At 34.6% G+C, this 16,982-nt stretch overlaps 2 protein-coding genes across 15 annotated transcripts in view; one reads left to right on the forward strand and one right to left on the reverse strand.

The window, feature by feature from the left end:
* Positions 1–13,376, forward strand: part of LOC145329995 (uncharacterized) — a 334,647-nt gene extending 321,271 nt beyond the window's left edge. The window contains exons 5-21 of one of the 14 annotated variants that reach the window (XM_080174510.1): positions 530–1,838; positions 4,827–4,949; positions 5,467–5,600; positions 5,782–5,838; positions 5,968–6,026; positions 6,465–6,558; positions 6,695–6,777; positions 7,174–7,251; positions 7,399–7,490; positions 7,700–7,798; positions 8,460–8,530; positions 9,955–10,041; positions 10,845–10,949; positions 11,425–11,554; positions 12,021–12,638; positions 12,738–13,071; positions 13,299–13,376. In XM_080174510.1, the coding sequence (XP_080030636.1) occupies positions 530–1,838; positions 4,827–4,949; positions 5,467–5,600; positions 5,782–5,838; positions 5,968–6,026; positions 6,465–6,558; positions 6,695–6,777; positions 7,174–7,251; positions 7,399–7,490; positions 7,700–7,798; positions 8,460–8,530; positions 9,955–10,041; positions 10,845–10,949; positions 11,425–11,490 (2,457 nt within the window). In that variant the 3' untranslated portion in view covers positions 11,491–11,554; positions 12,021–12,638; positions 12,738–13,071; positions 13,299–13,376. Of the gene's footprint in view, positions 1–529; positions 1,839–2,370; positions 3,195–4,826; positions 4,950–5,466; positions 5,601–5,781; positions 5,839–5,967; positions 6,027–6,464; positions 6,559–6,694; positions 6,778–7,173; positions 7,252–7,398; positions 7,491–7,699; positions 7,799–8,459; positions 8,531–9,954; positions 10,042–10,844; positions 10,950–11,424; positions 11,555–12,020; positions 12,639–12,707 lie in introns of those variants that run through there. The other 13 variants (XM_080174504.1, XM_080174505.1, XM_080174507.1 and 10 more) reach the window with 13 other exon arrangements.
* LOC145330001 (uncharacterized) overlaps positions 1–16,982 on the reverse strand; it is a 51,897-nt gene that overhangs the window by 16,194 nt on the left and 18,721 nt on the right. The window lies entirely within an intron of this gene.

The raw sequence follows: 16,982 nt of genomic DNA on the forward strand, positions 1-16,982 counted from the left end.
GCAACCGCCGAAAACCGCCGTTTCCCGCCAATTTTTTTTTGCAATTTCTCGGCGGTTTTCGGCGGTTGCGCCGCCGTTTCTTCACTGTTCCATATTGTAACCCTATAAAGCAACTGCCATGCAAAATCTCAGACCTGTAACTCTTTTTTTAGTTGAGTTCCTTTGACTTTTAGTTTTGGTTTCAAAAAGTTGCACATCCGCCTCCCCCCAGTATTATAATTAAAACGTTTGCGGTCAATTAATGACGTATATAATTCAAATTACTTATGACAATTATCTTTATAATAATATATTATTAATCTTTTGAAATATACAAGTCTGAATTCCTTCTTAGATTTAAAGATTTGAAACTAATTGCCAGTAAAGTATTTTAAATGGGTTATTTAGGGACATAAAAGTATTTATGATGTTAAATACATATTTTAGAATAATAATACTGCTTTAATAACTTTATATAGGTAGTTTAGTCTTGCTTAAATAGTTTGTGATAATAATCTTCACTTTGCAAGAACACATATTTTTCACCTAGGATTTGGACACTGGAGTTCTGGGACAGGGAGGGCATGATACATCAGACCTTGATGTTCTAAATGAAGATATTTTTGAGAGTGCTGATGTGACGCCCCGCCATGTGCCTATGTACAGCAGCCTTCCCTCGCCTGGTGGCCCAATGCTTAACCAACCCATGGGCCTCCCCTCCTTGCATAGATCCAGCAGCAGTCAACCTGGCTGTTCTCCCCACCCAAGCATGCATGCGTCACCAGCTCCTGTGCCTCAATCCCCGCACCAAATGCAATCTCCTGCAAGTGTGCCGCCGTCCCCCGCTACCCACCAGTTTGCCACGCCGTCTCCTGCCCAGCCTCCTTCACCGGTGACGTATCTTCCTATGAAATCACCAGCCGCCTTCCCGCCGCCGCCGTCTCCAGTCAGCAACATGACACCCCAGCCATCTCCTGCCAACTTGCTTCCACCTCAATCCCCAGCCAGTAGTATACCACCTTCATCACCTCTAAACAAGCACTACTCTGTAAAATCTCCTGGAAGCGTGAGTGCCCCAAAATCTCCACGTGGCGGAAGTGTTCCCCATTCTGTGTTATCCCCTCAGTCTGTATCCCTGCCCCAAAACTCTGTTATACTTGCACCTTCAGGGCCGGGTGGTGGAGCTACTGTCCTGCCACCTGGCGCCTCTTTTGTACCTGGAAATGTAATTTCTGGAATGCAACCACTGCAATTTAGTTCTAGCGGCACTTTAGTTAATAGTGGGGGTCAGGTTTTTCAAATTCAACTACAACCTAATACTGGTGTAGGGCAAGCAATAGTTACCAATACCACTGCAGCTAAATATCATCCTCCACAAAGCACGTCACCTGTTAATTCTCAGACGGTTGGTGTGTCCGGAATCAGCCCCCAGGACAGGACAAGACTTACCAGTACCTTAAACTCGATGGTTACCACACAAAACCAGGCGCCTGTAACAAATGTATCTGCCGGTCAAACTCAGCATTCCATAATTATTAATTCCAATGGTGTGCTCAGTAGTGTCCAGCCTGGAGGCACTCCAATTATAATGGGACAAATGGTGGCTCAGTCTGGAGGTGGGACAGCTGGCACTCCCATGATAATTCAACAGCAGGGTGGTGGTGGCCCTATGTTGTTGTTACGACCCAATGCTCCCTTACAAACAACGCTTACTTTAGTGCCAATAGCAGCTCAACCCGGCCAGTTTATTGTTCAACAAGGTGGCCAGCAAAAAGATATTGAGGAGGTTCCGCCGCCGCAAGTGATAACGTCACAGCCACCACCAACAACCACAGCTGCTCAGAAAACTTTCGATTTAGGTAATATTTTTTTTAAATTTTACAACATTTTTGGGATTAAAATCAGAGAGAGAGGGGACAATAGGCTGTTTAGTACACTTGTCCCCATAGTTATATAATAACGTTTTCTTATTCATTGGCGAAACAACTTTGGGGACTTAAGTAAATTTTGATTGGTTGGTTAACTAAGTTGAGTGTTCAAACGTTTCAGCCACTAACTTTAATCTAAAGAAAGGGTAACGTTGTGAATAATCATTGGGGATGAACATCAATTTATCGGCCATTGTCATTATCCCTTTAGATACCTGGATTTTAAAAAAAAGACTTCTATCTTATTTATATCTTCAACTTCAAATATTAGATAATTTGTGGTTCTTTAACAAATCTAAAAGATGGGGTAGGATTTGTCTTTTAAGTTTATTTACAAACATGTATTTTTGTTTCTAGTGAATTTTTTGAACAAATCAAATGATTAAGTTGTAAAAAAATTCCTTATTTAATAATTAAGGTTTGCTCTAAATCTACTGGACTAGGTATATTTTATTTTGTTTAGGTGCATTGATGAAGGATGCTGGACTGGACATTGACGACTTTGATTCATTTAGCATGGATCAAGGCTCAGGCGGGGGCTCCCAAATGGATCTGGGATTCAGCACCTCCCACACTATAAGCCAATCAGATGATTCTAACTTGCCAATTTTTTCACAGAGTAACTCATATGATATGATTCAACAGGATAATAGTATGAACAGCCAACAAATTGTTACAAGCTCAAACAGTCAACTGCAGTTTAGTCAACAGCAGCCCATGCAAATGTCAACCCAAAATTCTGGCCAAATTATTAGTATTGGACATGATAGTAGTTTTCTTGCGTCAGGTCAGCAACAAAGTCACCAGCAACAACAATCGGGTCAACTTCTTGGCAACCAGTCAATACAAATTATCGCTGACAATGGAAGTCAAATGTTGACAACAAACACCACCGGCCTGGCATACAGCATGCAGGCGGGTGCATTTATTCAGGGTGGATCTCAAATTTCAAGCATACCTGTTTCTTTACCAGAACTTGGCGGCCAGATTGTCAGCCAAGCATCCTCAGTACAAAGTAACCTGTTACACCATGACAGCCAAATGACCAATGTTAACGCTATGATGACAAGTGGTGGTCAACATGTTGTGGTCACCTCGTCAACTGGTCCCCCCACTCACCAAATGATCTCCCAGCAGCTAGGCATTACTCTCACAGCTAACAATGGGCCGCAGGGTATTACCCTAACGCCAAGCGGTGGACAGCTTATCCAGGGAAGTGGTGGTATAGCAACTGCTACTTTGTCAACTTCTGCATTTCCGCCAGGCTCTTCGTTTCAACTAATGAGGGTAAGTGTACCTAGTTTTTTCATTTTTTTGTTATTTCTTAAAAAGAGGGGAGGCGGATGTGTCACTTTTTGAAACCAAAACTAAAAGTTAAAGGAACTCAACTAAAAAAAAAAGAGTTACAGGTCTGAGATTTTGCATGGCAGTTGCTTTGATAGGGTTACAATATAAAACAGTGAAGAAACGGCGGCGCAACCGCCGAAAACCGCCGAGAAATTGCAAAAAAAAAATTCGGCGGGAAACGGCGGTTTTCGGCGGTTGCGCCGCCGTTTCTTCACAGTTCCATATTGTACCCCTATAAAGCAACTGCCATGCAAAATCTCAGACCTGTAACTCTTTTTTTTAGTTGAGTTCCTTTGTTGACTTTTAGTTTTGGTTTCAAAAAGTGGCACATCCGCCTCCCCCCTTTTAAATGAAATTTTTAGTGTAATTGGTAGAAAATTGTATTGGCCTCGTTAATATGTTGTTTTCAAGTAAATAAATTTTTAAAAACAAACCTTAAGGCACAAAATTCTACCAGAAAAAAGCCTCATACGCATCTTTTGAAATATTTATGCTTTAAAATGCGCCGTTATTTTCAGAGATATTAAAAAACACCTGTAACAATTTCGATGCATATTTTTATAGAGAATATTGACATATAATTATTTTTTTTGTACTCCTAATGGTTGTTTCCCAAATTTGGAAAACGCAGTTTATATTGAAACGCCCTGTATATAAATATATTATTCTATATTGTGAAACAAAGCACTTTTGTCTTATCCCTTCAGATCCCTGCGTCTAACTAACTCTGTAAACCCGTAACAGTTTTGACCAGCATAGCTGGCAGTGCCACTCACGGAGGTAAAACAGTTCAATTAGTAAACACAGTCAGCAGCCAACCAACATCAAACCACGGCCAGCTAGTTACCGCTGGCGGCCAACAGGTTGTTGTTGGCAGCAGCGCAGGAGGCGGCCAGCAGATGGTCGTTATGTCGGCGGCTGGTATTGGCAACCAACCTACAGCTAGTGTTACAGGTATTGAGACTTCTTAATTAACCTTTTTAGAAAAATTCAAAGGAAGTTGAAACATATATTTTAAGGAAAGATATTTATAGATTAATGTAAGTAAATAAGGTTTACATTTGAATGTCCTTTAAAATGTATATTTTTTTTCCTAGGTTCCGTTGATGGCCCTGTAACTAGTGATGCTGCCAGCACCCGTTGGTGCCAGCCAGGTTGACGGGGGCATGGTGACACCTCAAGAGGGGGATGTCAACACCGAATTTCATCATATAGATCTTGCTGAATATATGTCAATGTTTAATTCCCAACTGGACGGAGAGTGTATGTTCAGTTCTCAAGTTGATGGGGATCCTGGAGATGTTACTGAAGAAGCTGCAACTGCAACAGCAGCCACTGCCGCCACTGCCAGGAGGTTACTGAACAGAGCACAGAATCAGGTATGTATAACATTCTACTTCATTTTGTTCATAGTATTACTCCCCATGATAAGAACATTAAAGCTTAAATTCCTCTCTCGCGCCAAATTTTTTGTTATTTTTCATAAAATGAACTTCTGATATGAGTTTAAGTTTCTATTTGTGTTAAATAAAAAACTTAAAAGATTTTATTTCAAATTATGATTTTGATAAGGTACAACAGTAGTAAGCACAGAATCAGAGACGCCTCTAACAACTCCACAAGTTTCAACAGCTCCTGTTTCAACAACACCCGCAGAAAATGCCTCTAGTTTACCTATAGTACAACAACAAACAGGTTATTTTTTACTTCCTAAATTTTAAATATCAGTCATATGAAATCAAGCTTTACACATAGCGTTATTAATAGATTAAAGGTTTTTAAAGAAATTTTGAGGGCTTGGCTCATCGTGCTGCTGACAAGTAAACAACATTTTACCATTAGAATCTCCCCCCCCCCCCCATACGTTATAGACACTAGTTTAACAAGTAGTTGCCGAATGGTAATAGAAATATGTTCAAGTAGTTTCCCTGTCAACTAACGCACGACTAACCTGTAATTAAGGTAGTTAGTTTTTTTTTGTCTGAAGCTAAAGATCTTGTTAATTGCTGGTCCTAATTTGATGTAATTTAAGTGGATATCTTAGAGTGGTTTTAAGCTATTTCCCTTACCTTCTTCTAGAAACTAGGGGCGACGTATAAAATAAGGTTGCATTTTATTATTATTAACTAAGTTGTATTTATATGATCAGGTCTTGCAGTACCTGTATGAACCCAACCAAATTTTAAAATTTTCTTGCGAATTTGAATTTTAGGCGAATCTCAATGGTCCACTCTCGGTGATTCCCAGGAAATTTGGGGTACAAACGAAGAGACTCCATTGTGGGACAGTAATCCTGACACATGGGACCATGACAGTGCTACTAGACTGGCACAAAAATTATTACAGGTTTATATATTTTATTTTTATAAGGTAAATTAAGTGTAAACTAGTGTTAAGGAAATATCCCCTTTATATTAATAAATATGTAATAGTTCTATGAAAAGTGTGCGGTTTATTTAGCCACTTAAATACCTATTCTAATATTTATTTTGGGGTTTCCGTTCAGTTAACTTATGTTACTTTTTAGGTTCAGCATATGGATACAGCTAGTTACGCCAGTGGAGTTGATAATGAATCTAAAGATGTAAGTTTAATTAACGAAGCTTTCAATAAAATCTTTGTTTATTCCTAATTTATTACTTTGCCACCACAAGAAACTTATGTATTTTAAAATCCGTCGTTTAGCTGGTCTAAAATTGTTATTTTAATTTAGGGAAGTCAAATGATCTCACAGGATGGAAAGCCTGGCCAGATTATATCCCCAAATCCCAGGTATAGACACAATTTATTAATCATTATAAAGGGGGGGGGGGGGGCGGATGTGCCACATTTTGAAACCAAAACTAAAAGTCAAAGGAACTCAAATAAAAAAAAGAGTTACAGGTCTGAGATTTTGCATGGCAGTTGCTTTATAAGGTTACAATATGGAACAGTGAAGAAACGGCGGCGCAACCGCCGAAAAATTCGGCGGGAAACGGCGGTTTTTGGCGGTTGCGCCGCCGTTTCTTCACAGTTCCATATTGTACCCCTATAAAGCAACTGCCATGCAAAATCTCAGACCTGTAACTCTTTTTTTAGTTGAGTTCCTTTGTTGACTTTTAGTTTTGGTTTCAAAAAGTGGCACATCCGCCCCCCCCCCCTTTGTATTACTTCCATAGGTAGTATTTCGAGATTATTTTTATTCACTTTTACATATTTTTTGTCTTTAAGGTTTAAGACAGAGTTTTGTCGCAACTTTAGAGAGAAGGGTGAATGCATTTATGGAAATCAGTGCCAGTTCGCTCATGGCAAAGCAAAATTAAGGGTAAGATATTAAATAAAAATTTTAAATATCCAATATCGAAAGGGCTAAAAAAGAAGTTTAAATCCGGTTTAAAACAGTTAAGTTTTTTATTTTAGTATCCGCAGAAAGCTGTATAAAATACGTAAATTACTTTCAGCATGATATGATCCGCCACAACAAGTACAAGACAAAGCTGTGCCAGAAATATTGGATCAAGGGATGGTGTGCTTATGGCACAAGGTACTTTCCATGTTTATGCAACCTGTCTATTAGTTTAATAAGTCAAGAGGGGGTCATTGGACTGTTATAATTTTTACACTAGTCTCCTAAAAATTTTTTATTAAGTTTTCTTATTGGTTAATTTTGATTAGGTAGTTTGTTCATAAAGATTAATGTCAAAATGTTTGAAACAATAATTGTTACCTACAGAACGGTAGTCATTGGGGATGTACATCAATTTATCATTCATTGTCTTATCCCTTTAGATCCCTGATTATTAGTACAGGGATTTACCTTTATTACATCAAACATAATCTTAACTTTTACAGAATTTATCCAAAGGTTTCATTATTCAAAGAGTTAAAAAATTTAAAATTATGTATTTTGTTTGAAATCTCACAAACTTTAATTGTTCAGATGCAACTTCATTCACCAGGAAGAGGAGCAACACATTGCAGAGAAGACAAGAGTTGGAGAACATCAATCTGGATTCAGGTGAGTTTTTACACCTTGGTTTAAAGCTATTTTTCCTGTGCGAAAAGAAAATATTATTTCATTATTTCTAACAAAGACTAGTTTTCTATTACTAGACTTAATTATTAACGAATGTTAAAATTTTGAATAAAAATTGTTATTGTTTAGACCTTTGATGCCAACGAAATCTCTGCGGAAATCCAGCGAATCCAGTGCTGATTCTGGTGTTGATGTAAACGATGTTTACAACAGGGCTTTAGGTACGTAAATTTAAATTAAAACACATTTTTTTATATTGTAAAAAGCAGGTATACAATTTGGATATGATAATTGATCTTTGTTCTATTGACTGCCACCCTCCCACCCAAATTTTCTTAGATTAATATTAATATACCTTATTCCTGATTTAAATCTAGTAATATTTTACTACTCGTTAAAGTCCAGCTTAAACACGTTCCGTTAAATTTAGGTCAGTCTGAACCGTACGAGGTGACCTCCATGTTCAACAAGACAATCAACATGCCAGATCTGGACATCATCAACACCAAGAGAATGAAGCTAGACATAAGTAAGCTTAGTTTTGGTCCCAAGATCTATTTGTATAGAGCAATTTCTAGGACGTTAATATTAGGGTTGGGCCGGATATCCGGTTATCCGGCCAAATTACCGGATAACCGGCCAAATTACTAGATACTACAGTAGCAAAAAAAATTTCTTAAGAAATCTTATACAAATTTACATAAAGTTAAACTTGTTCAGAAAAAAAGTTCTTCTAGCTTCAATAATAAGAAAATTATAGCCATTTAAAATTTTTAAAAGCAGAGATTTTTGGTGTAAAGTATTAAAAATTATAGAACCGGATATCCGGCCGGATAGTTTCAATATCCGGTATCCGGCCGGATATTGAAAATGGCCGGATATCCGGCCACACCGGATATCCGGCCACACCGGATATCCGGCCCAACCCTAGTTAATATTATAGGGCATAATTTTTAAGTTAAAAGCGTCTTATTTTAGGACAGAAAAAAATGTCAGGGAAGACAGTTAATAACTTAATTTATTAGTTTGTTGAAACTTCACTGATTAGGACATTTTTAATTTTTATTACTTAAAAAATATTGAATGCGTGTATTTTATTTTCATAAATGTACACACACGAATGTTTTGTGCTTCGCCACTGGAGGATGTTGTCACCCTAGTTAATTATTAATGATCAAATATTACTTAAGGTACATACAAGAATGATGTTGTTAATACAAGTTTTCAAAATCTGAATGGCAATCAATGGAATCAAATTAAGGTGAATATTTATTGTTGTGATAAAGAGTTTATCTGTAATGTTTAGTTTCCTTCATTCTTCTTATTTAATATTTGTATAAAATTCAATCTGTTTTTATATAACTAAAGGTTTAAAATCCAGCGAAAATAAGCTCATTATAGTTGTTAGTAGCGAAGCTACTCTATAATTCACTTTGTCCGTCCGTCAGTCAGTCCGTCCGTCCGTCCGTCCGTCCGTAACGCTATGGGGGAAATGGGATTTACTCAGCTCCTATAAAAGATAGAATGCTGAAATTTTTTGAAAACATTCCCATTATTAAGGAGCACAATTGACTATAAAACATCATTTGCGGTCGGACCGATTTTTAGCAGGTTTTAGGCTATTTTTATATTTTTCACATTTTTCTCCATATCTTCAGTGTATGGTCCAATTTTCAAATTTTTTTCAGTTATAGATATCAAAATTAAATTTCCCGTCTTTTAAAGATGACAATCATGACGGCAAGACTGCCTTTTCAGCAGGTTTTAGGCTGTTTTTTCTATATTTTTAACATTTTTCTCCATATCTTCAGTGTTTATAGTCCGATTTTCAAAATTTTTTCAGTTGTAGATATCAAAATTAAATTTCCCGTCTTTAAAGGAAATAACCATGACGGCCAGACTGCCTTTTTGGCATGTTTTAGGCTATTTATAAATATATTTAACACCTTTCTCCATATCTTCAGTGTATATGGTCCGATTTTCCAAATTTTTAAAGTTTTTAAGGATTTAAAAATTAAATTTTTTGTCGTTTTAAGAAAACAACCATGGCGGCCAGACTGCCTTTTATCAGGTTTTTGGCTATTTTTATATGTTGTACATATTTCCCAATATCTTTGTTTATTTTGATCCAATTTTCAAACTTTTATGGGATATCAGTATCAAAATAATTTTTCCCATTGTTATGAGCATCTTTAATACAATTTACTTTGACAATCGTCATCATACAAAATAAAACAAGGTTTCATATTTATTTTATCCAATAAATCTATTCTTGATTTTAGTAAAAACCTTTTAAATCTACCTGTACGTATTCCCATCTACGATTTTTTGTGCTTCGCTACTTATGGATGTTGTCATCCTTGTTTTATTTTTAATTAGTCGTTGTCTCCCCATTCATTTTTTAGCAGAGATAATAAAACATAAATGTACAACAAATACTTCTTCCCGAAGGTGAGATTGACTTCGCCACATAATTTTAGGGATAATAAAATTAGATTGGAGATTTTTAGGATTTATTTGATCTTGGGAGGGTAGACGTGACCTTTTATTAATAGTTTAAAACCCTTCAGGGACCTAAAGAGAATATAAACACATACACACTCTTGCACTTTCATACCGAAAATGGCAGACCTTTTATTAGGATTACACTTTACAATCATCTTTATTATACATTGTTGTTTTTAGGTTAAAGATATTGAGAAGGATAGTGATATGTTCAATATGAACCTGGCTACTGAAATGAACAGAAATCTTTATCTCGACGTTGTCAAGGTAAACAAATTGATTTTTCTTGAGTCTGTGATCATCTCATCATAGCTATTATTTACCTATTTCTGTTCATGTGGCTTTGAGCGATTATGTTCTATTAGGTTATTTGGGTGTTACTTCTATACTTTATAGGTTGGGCTGTTTTATTTTCCTTTCAGTCCTCAAAATAGCTTTAAGCCCTATATTGACCAATGGAATTAAAATTCTTTGAAATTTTGAGATCTTTTACTTCAGCCATTCATAACGAATACATATTCCTGTAATGTTAAGTTGAATGGAAAACGCTTTAATTAAAAATATTAAAACGCTACCTTTTTGTTTATTCGTTGAAGTCGCTACTGGAAGTAGCTTGGCTCAAAAAATTTCTATCTGTTCTTTAAATACATTTCCTAGTTTGTTTTTATTTTCCTTCTTGAGATTTTTAAAACTAAAAGGGGGGGGGGGCGAAAGTGACACTTTTTGAAACCAAAACTAAAAGTCAACAAAGGAACTCCACTAAAAAAGGAGTTACAGGTCTGAGATTTTGCATGGCAGTTGCTTTATAGGGGTAAAATATGGAACTGTGAAGAAACGGCGGCGCAACCGCCGTTTCCCGCCTAATTTTTTTTGCCTTTTCTCGGCGGTTTTCGGCGGTTGCGACGCCGTTTCTTCACAGTTCCATATTGTACCCCTATAAAGCAACTGCCATGCAAAATGTCAGATCTGTAACTCTTTAATTAGTTGAGTTCCTTTGACTTTTAGTTTTGGTTTCAAAAAGTGTCACTTTCGCCCCCTCCCCCCCCTTTAAATAATTAATTTCTGTCCAGGTTAAAGATAGCCGGCCAGTTCCTCATCCTGAGGATAATCACATTCCAGTCTCCAATAACCTGCCATTCAATCCACCTATTAATGGCCAGTACAGGTACTTAGAGGTCCGGGAAAATTGTTTTTTTTTACACTAGTCCCAAAAGTTTTATAAGAAAATGTTTTTGGCTTGTTGGCTTGACAACTTGGTGACTCTTAATAGATTTTGATATGTTGGTTTATTTTCAAGTTTCAACCACTAATTGTAATCTGCAGTAGGAGTAATTTTGTGCATAAACATTGATGAGTTAACATTAGTTATATAATATTTTCATTTATACGGTCAGATGAAAGTCAGAAAGTCAAAAATCATATTTACTAAAATCACTAGAACCCAAAGTATAACAACCACGCTATTGTAGTTATTGTATTCGTTGGCTTAAAACATTCAATACTTTAATTTAATTTTGATTGGTTGGTTCCAAACCTGAAGTGTAAAAACTTTTCAACAAATAATTTTAAAGCTCTTTATTATTTTTTTGTTATTTAAAGAAATGTTTTAAGATATTTTTGTCGTGAAAATAAATTTTTTTTTTGTTTTAGGAGACCAGCAGTCCAAGACAGCTAGCCTTTGTCCGCGTGTTCTCGGCCCTAGCGCGCATTGCGTAGTACCTAAAAGCAGCCTGGCGGCCGCTCACATAGACACAACCACCAAACCTGCCATTATTTTCAGGTATAAACTTTTATTTTAAGGTTTATTAAGATTCGTTGCTATCATCATAAGTGAAATTACTCAAATTACTTTTTTAAGTGAAGCCACTCTAAAATTTTCTTCTGTCTGTCCGTCATTCAATCCGTAACGATATAGGATGAATATGATTTTGAATTGTTTCATTGTTTTATTCATCAGTCTGTCATTTCATGACATGACAACGAAATGATGTCACGAAATTTTTGTATTCGTAGGTGATATTACCTTTTTTTAAAATTGCTTAGGAAGAAATAGAGTTTATGCATGGTTATTCATTCATATACACCATTAAAAGTTGCAAGAATGTACTTCGAAAACTACCTAAAAAAAATTAATGAAAAGTGCTAACCGTTAATGAAGGACAAAGCGAACCTTTAAGTTCTCTTTTAAAAATTGAAGTCATTTCATCTATTATAAATCTTTGTATTAAATATCATTTTTTGTTCAGATGCTAACAGCCCTGCAGAAAACTGGTTTCTAATCGCAACCTACATCACAATAAAAAACAGACTTTTTATATCTGTAAAATTTTAGTTAACATAACAGTCATTTCGGTTTGTCATTAAGCTATAATTGAAAGCTTATTAATATTTGTACGGGTCATACAGAAAACTATAATTATTACAAGATTTATAAATGCAAGGTTGTAATCAATGATTATTTATCTATCCTTATATAATTTTGTTTATCAAAACTTGAAACTACAGTTTTTCAGTCTTCATTTTTTAATCTATTAAGTCATAATTAATAATTTGGCATAAAAAACGTGTTATACTTAGTGAAACTACATTTAACACATCTTTTTTCAGAACATTATCTAATGTATTTTCTTAAGAATCTAGACATGTAAGAAAAAAATACAGGGGGCGATATTTAATCCAATGAAAAACTCTTTATAATCAAACTTTTTCGTTAGTTATAATCTAAAACAATAGTGTACAGTAGTCTACGCTATTTTGCTAAAAATGATAATTTCAAATAGTTAAATTGTTTTTCTTCGGGTAAATTTTTCTCTCTCAGTAAAAACTATTTTGTTAAAATAATATTGTTCATAGTTTGTAAGTAGGTAAGAACAAGTTTAAATTTAAATATTAATTCTTTCATTTCTTCCATGCATTTGTAACTTAAAATTAAGGATTTTTTATTAAATAATTTTTTAATTTAGAAAATAATGAATTTTACAAACAAAATATATTGAAATTATAAAATTTAAGGTCACTAAAAATTTTGTGAAACTGTTGAATTATAATTATATTTACTATATACTATGTAATATCAAAATGTTACTTGTTGTATATTTAAAGGGTTAGTTGCACGAAATGCATTTATTTATGAAATTAGTGAACTGCATATATTTTCTTTTTAAATGGTTTAAGCTATATTTATAGGGCATATATTTAAAAAGATTTTAATTTTGTACATGTAGTTTTAAAAATATCAATTGAAATTGTTTTTCTGAAATGCACTTCATGCAACTATCCCTTTATGTAAAAGCTGTGGTAATATCCTCTTAGGAATATTTTATTTAATTTTGAAAATTCCCCCCCCCCTCTCCCCCCCTTGACAGAACTATGAACTCTGGCCGCGGCGCTCGGCACCCTTGCCTACCTAATCGCAGCGCTCGGCTCCCTATTCTAAAACCTAACCTAACCTAAAATAGTTGTTTTGTCAGGGGGGAAGGGGGAGGGTATAAAAATTTTCAAAATTGAAAAAAAATATTTCTAAGAGGAGAATGCCAAAACTGTTCCTAAATGCCATTAATCACAATCCATTTTAATTTAAAATATAAAACATTTTTGAAAGATTTACTTGTTTTTGTGATGTTTAGCCTTTACTAGCGTGGCTACTCTAAGATTAGAAATGTTTGTCTGTTAGCTATGTTTAGGGGAAAACAAAAATTGGAGACTAAACTTAATTTCCGTAAGAAAAATGAATTTTTTTCAGCTGGTTTTACAAATGATTGTTTAGGTGAAGATTATAATATCTGCGTTTACTATACAACCCACTTGGTCAGCCAGTCTGTAGTGCGCTAGAAAACATGATATCAACAAAGCGGAAATTTTTTTTCCCTGCAATGTAATACAGATGTCTGATTTTTAAACCTTTTCTATAATTAGGGTCTGTCCTTACGTATGCCCATCCGTCGGAACAGTTAGCTGATGATTCCTATAATAGTTAGGTATAACTTTGAAAGCATAGCCACTCTATAAATGTTACCAGAATGCCCGTACGCCCATTTGAAACATTATCAACTTTTTTACCACTAAATATTAAAGCAAAGCTTTCTATAATTAGGGTGTGTCTGTCTGGAAAGGATATCTTTTTCGTTAATTTGGGCATGTTAGAATTGTCCTCTTGATTTCAACCTTTGCATAGTGATACCTGTAGTAGTTGGTAGGATTTAGAAAGCGTAGCAACTCAATAATTGTTACTAGAATGTCCGTACTTCCATTTTAGACATGTTTATTTTTATATTTTTAACAACAATTTTTATATGATGTATTAATCCTATTGATCTTATTGTTAGAATACTGATTCCTATGGCAACAAAGTGTTATGTTATAAGCAAATTATTTCTATAATCAGTTCTAAAAATGTAAGTATTATCCTGTATTTAAGCATTTTTTCAAGAAATTTACTTATAATGTTTTGTCGACTTTTGTACATTTATATTCTGATAATTCAGTTCTTACACTCTACAAGTGTTAATGTTTGTTTGTTCTACCACTTCAGAGCTTCCCTTTTATGGATATTGTCATCCTTATGGTTCATCTGATTTTTGGAATACAGATTCCTAGAACAAGAAAGTTATAATGCTATTGGCGAATCATCTCTATAATCAAGTCCCAAAAATGTAAGAATGTCCTTAAACATTATCCTGTATATAGACAGTTATTCAACTAATTTACTTTCAATTTTGTTTTGACTATTAAACATTTATATTCCGATTATTCAGTTCTGAAACTCTACAAGTGTAAATGTACTTTTATCCTACTGTTAGAGCTTTACTTTTATGGATGTGGTTATCCTTGTATTATGAAAATTATGCAAACAACACAACTACTTATCTATAGCCTTCAAAGGGGGAGGGAGGGTGTGACACTTAAAGATACCAAAAGTAAAAGGAACTCAACTAAAAAATAGTTACAACACTAAAATTTGGCATGGCGGTTAATATTAAGAGGTATAGTGTGTAACTATGAAGAATTAAGTTAAGGTTAGATTTGCCCCGCAGGGTTAAATTAGGTTCTTGCAGGGTAAGAGTCGAACGCAGGTTAGGATATGGCCCTGTAGGGGCAATAAACCAGCAAAATACGAGATTATCCCTAAATCATTTCCAAGCTGGATGAATTTAAAAGTTAATTAATTTCTAGAAAGTACAAATTAATTTCTCTATGGAAAGGCAACATAAAGTAGAATTACAAAGAGCATAGCAAATATTGCAGTTTGCACTCGTTGCATCTTTATATATGATTTTTTTTTGTCTAATCGACTCAGCCTATTATAGTAAGAAAGCCCCCTTTTCTCCCATCTCTTTTGAAGAGATTTTCTTCCCCTCTTCCCTTTCTCTTTCCCAAAAGGTTGATGACGTCATAGGGTGTCGCACTTTTCAAAATGATACAAAAAAGGGACAAAATGGGATGTCTCATGTTTATGCCCTAAGGATAAAGTCAATGCCTGTGATATTTATAGCAAAATTAATCATCATGCGTTTTAAGTAATTTTTCTAATAGAGAATTTTTCATAATATGTATCTTAAAGCTGGGAGCCCAAGGATCTAAGGGGATAAGACAGTTGCAGATAAATTGATGTACATTCCCTATGATGATACACAAAATTACCCTTTCTGTAGCTTACAATTCGTGGCTGAAACATTTGGACACTCAACTTAATGAACCAACCGATCAAAGTTTAATAAAATTATCCAATGTTGTAAATCCAACGAATAAAAAAACGTTATTATATGACTTTGGGGACTAGTGTAATAAACAGCCTAATGTCCCCTCCTTCCCTGTGGATGCCGCTAAAGTTTTTGTGGTCAGATTAACATTTATAGATGCATTATAAGCATTTAGGTTAGAAAACTGCAATAAGCATCGGGATATGTCCACTTTATTTAAACATTCAATTATAGGGGATTAATGAAAATATAAATGCAGAATGTCTAACGTTTAAAAATGACTACATTTACATTATAGATACAAGCGTAGTGTTAAAAAGATTATGATTTGTCCTGATACCCCAGATAAATTTTTTAAAGGCGAATATTTTCTACATTTAGAGCGGTGTGTAAATACACATATCCAGTCGTAACGGATAGCATAGAACATCATTTTTTATATAGAAATAAATTTTTACATGATAGTATTACCCTATAGAGTTGATTATTGGTATGTTAATTCCTATAACGAATAGGCACAACCTTATAGGCGAATCATCTCTATAATAAAGTGTTAAAATGTAAGTATGCTCTTCTTAAGCATTCTTTAGTAAAGTAATGTTGCTAGAGTTATATATTATTTTTGCCTTAACTGTTGAAATATATAATACATTGAGCTTTTATAGATGTTGTCATTCTTGTTTTCTTTAATCTTAACTAATCCAAATGCTTCTTAATGTCTATTAAACACTGTTTACAATAAAAAATAAAACTCATTGAAAAAAACTTTAGAAAATTTGTATTCAAAGAGATAAGAAGGAGACAGAAAAATAAACTAAAACCATCTTAAGGATTTAATCTAAAATTAAAATTGCATAAAACTATCCCTTGTAAAGCATCACTACAAAGGAGAACTCAATCAGTTTTTATTTCAGATTTAAAAGAAAAAGTAAAAACATAATTTTTTTTTTTTGGGGGGGGGGGATTTTTTATGGGGCGATTTCTCTCAAGAGGGTGGTGGTATCCACCCCAAAAAGAGTTATATAGGACCTATAAGAAGCTGTCCTGTAAAGGAGTACCACATCGGTTCAGGGGTTAACGAGATCCTTTGGTACAAATAAACAAAGAGACAGACAGACATCATGTTACTTTGCATACTTTTCCACCGATAATCGAGACAGCGTAAAGGAGCACCAAAAAAATGACGACATACAAGAAAGTTGACCAATAAGAGGCCAGTATACACTGTAATTGACCAAAGGTAAAATTTATACTACCCTATCATTAAGGTTATTTTATCGTATGACGTCATTTTTTTGGTGCCACTTTCCGCTGTCTCCGAATAGTTTTAATCTACAGTAGGGTAATTTTGCATATAATAATTATTGGTCTACATCAAGTTGTCATCCATTGTCCTATCTATCAAGGTAGAGCCTAAACTTGAAGCAATAACTTGCTTTACAAGTACGTGTGAATAATTAGCAAGAAAATTGAATAACTGGAAAGTTTTGATTGTCAAATTCATTATTA

Source organism: Acartia tonsa, chromosome 10 (assembly GCF_053477335.1).
Source record: "Acartia tonsa isolate MP-2025a chromosome 10, ASM5347733v1, whole genome shotgun sequence".
NCBI classification, from domain to species: Eukaryota; Metazoa; Arthropoda; class Copepoda; order Calanoida; family Acartiidae; genus Acartia; species Acartia tonsa.